Source organism: Aristolochia californica, unplaced genomic scaffold, assembly GCF_029961685.1.
Source record: "Aristolochia californica isolate CCGP_79_NKW_82.1479 unplaced genomic scaffold, dmAriCali1.0.hap1 SCAF_3, whole genome shotgun sequence".
NCBI lineage: Eukaryota > Viridiplantae > Streptophyta > Magnoliopsida > Piperales > Aristolochiaceae > Aristolochia > Aristolochia californica.
Genome location: NW_027181992.1, coordinates 43,249,503 through 43,255,502, shown reverse-complemented (window position 1 = coordinate 43,255,502; position 6,000 = coordinate 43,249,503). Strand labels below are relative to the sequence as shown.

The 6,000-nt window shown below is 34.6% G+C and overlaps 1 protein-coding gene across 1 annotated transcript; it reads left to right on the top strand.

Annotated features, from left to right (window-relative positions):
* The first annotated feature begins 497 nt into the window (after nt 1–497).
* On the top strand, nt 498–1,447 carry LOC137959582 (uncharacterized mitochondrial protein AtMg00810-like). The gene is made up of 3 exons (XM_068806942.1): nt 498–1,071; nt 1,192–1,250; nt 1,352–1,447. Exons 1-3 carry the CDS (start codon nt 498–500, stop codon nt 1,445–1,447), a joined length of 729 nt encoding a protein of 242 aa, XP_068663043.1.
* The last annotated feature ends 4,553 nt before the right edge of the window (nt 1,448–6,000 follow it).

The following is a 6,000-nucleotide window of genomic DNA, read 5'->3' as shown; positions in this document are numbered from 1 at the left end:
ATCAGACTTGGGCCCTAGTTCCACTTCCTCCCGGCAAGAAACCATTGGGTTGTACATGGGTTTTCACTATCAAGCACAATTTGGATGGTTCTATTGCTCAACTCAAGGCTCAACTAGTTGCAAATAGAGGTACTCAATGCTATGGAGTCGATTATGAGGAGACTTTCTCCTCGATGGCTAAATTAAGCTCAATATACATTTTATTATCACATGCTTCTAATTCCTTTTGGCTGGTATATCAATCGGATGTGAAGAATGCATTCTTGAATGAGGATATTAAAGAAGATATATATATGAATTAATCACCTGGTTTTGTGGTTGAGGGGGAGTCAGTATGCAGATTGAGGAAGTCTTTATATAGGCTCAAACAGTTTCATCGGGCTTAGTTTAACAAATTTAGCCAAGCAATGGTGTGTTTTTGAGTCAGTTGATGCTCAATAGATCACTTTATCTTTGTTAAGAATAACATAAAGGGAAGAGTATTACTAGCAGTTAATATGGTTAATATTGTCTTAACTAGCAGTAAGGCAGACAATATAAAAGAGGTCAAAAAGAAGATATGCAAAGAATTTAAAACGAAGGATCTTGGACTTCTAAAATATTTTCTAGGTATTGAGGTCTACCAGTCAAAGTATGAGATTGTATTATCTCAAAAGAAGTATGTTCTGGATCTACTTAAGGACATATGGATTATGGGATGTCGACCTGCGGATACTCATATGGATGTCAACATAAAGCTATGTGCAAGCTTTGGAGAAGATGTTGATATATATAAATATCATAGGCTTGTGGGAAAGCTTTTTTACCTCACAGTGACCAAACATGATATATTGTATATAGTAAGTGTGGTGAGTCAGTATATACACATACCACAACTTACCAATTGGCAAGCTCTGAAGAGGATATTCAGATATTTAAAAAGAGCACCGGAGAAGGGACTTCTCTATCAAAAGAACAACCACTTCAACATAGAAGATTTTGCGGATGCAGACTGGGTTGGATCACCTAATGATAGGAAGTCCACTTCTGGGTATTATACTTTAGTTGGAGGAAACCTGGTTACATGGAGAAGTAAAAAGTAGAATGTTGTTGCGAAATCTACTGCAGAAGCAGAGTATAGAGTTATGGCCCATACAGTTAGTGAGTTTTGATGGATCAAATCCCTTCTTATTGAATTGGGTTTCTATAAAGGAGCTTCTATGGAATTACATTGTGACAACCGGGCATCCATTCATATGGCTTCAAATTCGGTCTTCCACGAACTAAATACATTAAGGTAGATTATCACTTTATATAGGAGAAATTTTAGACTGATATCTTATCTTTTAGACACGTGTCCTCTCAAGGATAGGTGGCAGATATTCTTACGAAACCAGTCACATCCAAGATTCAAACAACTATATACGGCAAGCAGGTTATCTATGATATTTTATCTATCGCAGCTTGAAGTGGTGTGTTAGAAGATAAAATTGTAATATAGTGGCATTATGTAATTTTCCTTTGTGTTTTGTCCATTTCTCTCCCTACTTCGGGTGAAGGGTAATGATGTTAATTGTAGCTCTTCTCATTATATACATTGAGGGGGAGGATTAGGCACGTCACCTAAACCTAATCCTCCTTCCCTCCTGTCACTCTCTCTCTATCTCTCTCTCTCTCCTAGTATATCTCTCTTCTTCTTTTCTTCTCACCCAATTACCTCTTCTTTCACTCTCATTCTTGCTACTCTTTTCACCTTAATCTAGTTCATTTATTACTCACTAAATGGGATATTAAATCTAACATAACCCGAGTAAAATCATCAACAAAAGTAATAAAGTACTTGGATTGAGAAACATTAGAAATGTTTAAGGGTCACCACACATCAGTGTGAACTAATGAAAGAGTAACACTTTTGGTTTCACCTAGAGGGGAGTAAGTACTCTATTGGTGCTTACTCAGTTGACAAACTTTACAATTCAAACTAGGAATAGAATGTAAAGAAGGGAATATATGCTTAAGGGACTATAAAGATAGATGGCCTAATCAACTGTGCCATTGAAGAGTCTTGTGTTGAGAACTAGATGTGGCTATGACTGCAAGCAAATTAAGATAGTAAAGACCCCCTTGTTTATGACCTCTACCAATCACCTGTTTCGTGTGCATATCTTGAAAAACACAAGAAATTGGAGAAAAATTAATGGAACAACTAATTTTTTTAATTGACTGATTGACAGAAGTTTTAAAAGATATTGGGGAACACCAAGAACATTTTTCAAGTGAAGTGTAGGTGTAGCAAATGTGGACCTCACCCCGTTATTTTGGTTTGGGATCCATATGCTATAGAAATAAACTTATTCGTCATACAAAGAGAAATAAAACTCAAAAGATTACTATTGTCTGTCAAATGCTCGGAGGCCTCAGAATCAATAATCCAGGATGAGGAAGGCGAAGTAGCAGAGACCATACCTGTGATAGAAGTAGCTACAATAGTAGGAGATGGCTTGTTGGAAATACGTACCATCATATTTTTCAACCTTTGAAATAAGTCAAACTCTTCTTCGGATATTGTCTTCTTGCCTTTTGAAGTCTCAGGAGAGAAGGAGAGAAAGAAGATTTGGTTAGATGAGGAGAGTAGGCATGTTGGGAAAGAGAGTGAGGATTAGGGTTGTGAGAGAGTAATCCCAAATTCTCTCCCTTAAGTTTTATTTATAAATATAAAAAATACAATAATTACAATCATATTATTCACCCCAAAAGGTGTGAATAAAAGATAAAAAATCATAGGCTTATTACATCAATGACACTCATGCTTGATTATATCTTCTATCAAACATTACCATATTTTTAATGCATATGGGTATAGGTGTTACATCATAAACACAAAGAACCACTTGGGTAAATGATATTCAAAATTAGATGAAGGAATTTTCATGAGCTACTCTATGAAATTTGATAAAAGTGATTCTAGGAAGCCTTGTACCATCCAAGAAAATAGGGATGCCAATGAAGAAGAAATCCATGATTTCAAAAAAAGCTTAAAGAAATTAACCTAGATAGAGGTAAACAAGTAGAAGAGGATACACATGACCAACCTAAACCATCTAGTAGGATAGATAATCTTACTAAAGCTTGGAAATACAAAAGTACTCGTCCAAAAGAGAAAAGAATAGAGAAACATTTATAAGATGTCAAAGAAATGCACCAGTTGCAAGGTGCAATGGAAGAAGCCTTTTTATCCAACACTCAACACAAAACATTTTAAAAAGTTCTTAAAGACGTCAATTGGATTGAAGCAATCCAAGAGGAGTTAAACCAATATATGAGGAGCTATGTATGGGAGTTAGTTATTCTACTTGAGGCTTAAGAAATAATTGGCACCAAATGGATATTTACAAACAAATTAGATTAAAAGGGAAATGCTGTTAGAAAAAAGGTACACTAGTTGCTTCAAGATACTCTCAAGGGGGAGGAATATACTATGATAAGACTTTTACTCCACTAGGTTGGAAATAATTAAGATCCTCCTAGTATTTGCTTGTTTCAAGAATTTTACCCTATTTCAAATGGATGTAAAATCAATATATTTTAACGGGTTTTTTAAAAGAAGAAGTCTATGTTACCCAATCCAAGGTTTTGAAGATGGTTCATAACTCAATCATGTATACAAGATCAAAAATGCCTTGTATGGGTTAAAACAAGCCCTTAGAGCATTGTATGATAGATTGTAATGGGTTCTCTAGGGGACTTGAATACAACCATAATTATGAAGAGTGTGAGTGCCACATGTTAGTTGTACAAATCTATGTTGATGACATAGTAGTTGGTTGAACAAATGATTTACTTTGGAAAAAAAATCAGATCTAATGACTAGTGACGTTTAGATGAGCATGAATGGAGAACAAAATTTCTTCTTGGGATTACAAATTAAACAAGTCAATAAGCAATTTATATTTCCCAAACACAATATATTATAGAATTACTCAAAAAATACAACATAGATGACAAGAGAAGTGTGCCTGCCCATCTTAGCTCCATAACACGACTAAGCAAGGATGAGACTGGCAAGAGTATTTATCAAACTCGATGTAGAGCAATAATTGGAAGGTTGTTCTACTTGACAACAAGTAGACTAGACATCCAATGTGTTGCTTGCCTATGTGCAAGGTTCCGAAGTGACCCTAAACAATCACACTTAACAACAGTGTAAAGAATTTTTATGCACCTAAGGGGAACCATTAAAAATTGGCCTTTTAAATCCAATGACTGATAATCTTAGACTTGCAAGCTATTGAGATTCTGATTTTTCTAGAAGTCTTCATAATGGAAAAAACACGTCTAGCACCTGTCAATTCTTGGGAGATTGTTTGGTGTCTTGGTTCTTAAAAAAAAAAAAAATCATTGTGTGGCCCTCTCAATTGCTGAAGTTGAGTTACATGTTAACAGCCCCCTTTTGTTCTCAAGTCTTCAAGTTGAAACTAACCCTCAAGACTACAAGCTAGAGTTTGATTATATTTCCATCTACTATGGTAACATATGTATTATAAATTTATCCTTGAGTCCCATGCATCATAGTAGAACCAAGCATATAAAAATTGAACATCATTTTCTTAGATATTATATACAAAAAAGACTCATTGAAATGAAGTTTGTAGCAATGAATAATCAATTACCTGATATTTTTACAAAATCACTTCCCTCATAATTTTATTCAAAAATTGGAAATTAATAGTGTTTAGTTGACATGCCTTTCTCATAAGAAGTCAAAAAAATCTTAAAATTTGGGGTAAAATTTTTTTGGACTCAAGTTAACACTTAAAAATGAACTCAAACTTTTTCAAAGCATTTCAAACCTGTTCTACCAAACCCAAAAAACCCTATCTCTATCATAGACCATGTGCAACTTTATATTGATCAAAACGAAACAAAAATATTTTCAATATCAGTTTTTCAATAAACTCATGTGCGTAGCAACCTCTAAATCCCCCAAAAATTTCTTTATTTTAAACAAGATGACTAATTCCAATTTGTGTAACAATGAAAATCGAAGGAAACCAACCAAGTGCCATTCATGGAAAGGAAAGGAGCTAGCTTCCTCATCTACTAGATACATTTGGTTAAGAGATGCAAAACAAATCCCTGAGATTGACCCTCCAAGGGAGAACTCTTGGTTAAGCCCTCAAATCATCTATTTCTCACAAATGTGTTGGCCCAAGTGGCTTCTCAAGAGGGGGGTCAAGTGAGATTTCACAATTAAAAACTATTAGCATGTTTAATTAATCTTTCATTTGAATCACGAAATTAAGCATGAATTGTAACATTAACACATAAGCACACAAATTTTTTGTTATATATGTTCCCTTAATGGTAGTCACCGCCCAAGAACCCTTGCTTGGAAATTCATGATTTGCAGATAAATACCCATTGTTATTGATGTTCTCCAAGTGAGATCCAAGTCTTCGCTTTGTTAAGCATGAGGTATTGAATGTTGGATCTTGATGGAACCAATTGATGCATAGACATAGGAAGAGAAAAGAGCTATTTGGGCAATGTTGAGATTTTTCTCCTCAAAAGGGTACGATTGGAAAATGAGGCTCAAAATACTTTCCATAGTTTGAGTATATTAATGTTAAGTTCAGTGTTATATTCCTCTACGAGTTTGGCACCTATTTATAGATTTCCAAGCCAAACTAGCCATTTTTCTCATTATTAAAAGTTTGTAAAAAGTATTGATTGATCAAAGAAAAGGTATGACCAATCAAATCCTGCATAACGGCTATATTTTTTTTACTCTTTTGGCTTATTAATCGATGGTATGATTGATCGATGCAATATCAAGCCTTCAAAAAACTTAAGTTGATCGATCAATCATACCTGATTGATTGATGATGCATTGAAGCTCTAGCTGTTCAAAACTAAGTATGATCATCAATACAATGGGTATGATCGATCATGCTTTATGTCCCTTAGTGATATGGTTCTATCAGATTGATTAATACATAGGTATGATTGATCATGCCCTAT

What these genes read in the sequence shown, in the direction of transcription:
- LOC137959582 (XM_068806942.1), top strand. Translation starts at nt 498, where the DNA reads ATGGTTAATATTGTCTTAACTAGCAGTAAGGCAGACAATATAAAAGAG. An exon ending in AAACCTGGTTACATGGAGAA is followed by an intron (nt 1,072 to 1,191) that starts GTAAAAAGTAGA and finishes GTTTCTATAAAG; the next exon opens with GAGCTTCTATGGAATTACAT. An exon ending in TTCATATGGCTTCAAATTCG is followed by an intron (nt 1,251 to 1,351) that starts GTCTTCCACGAA and finishes TCTCAAGGATAG; the next exon opens with GTGGCAGATATTCTTACGAA.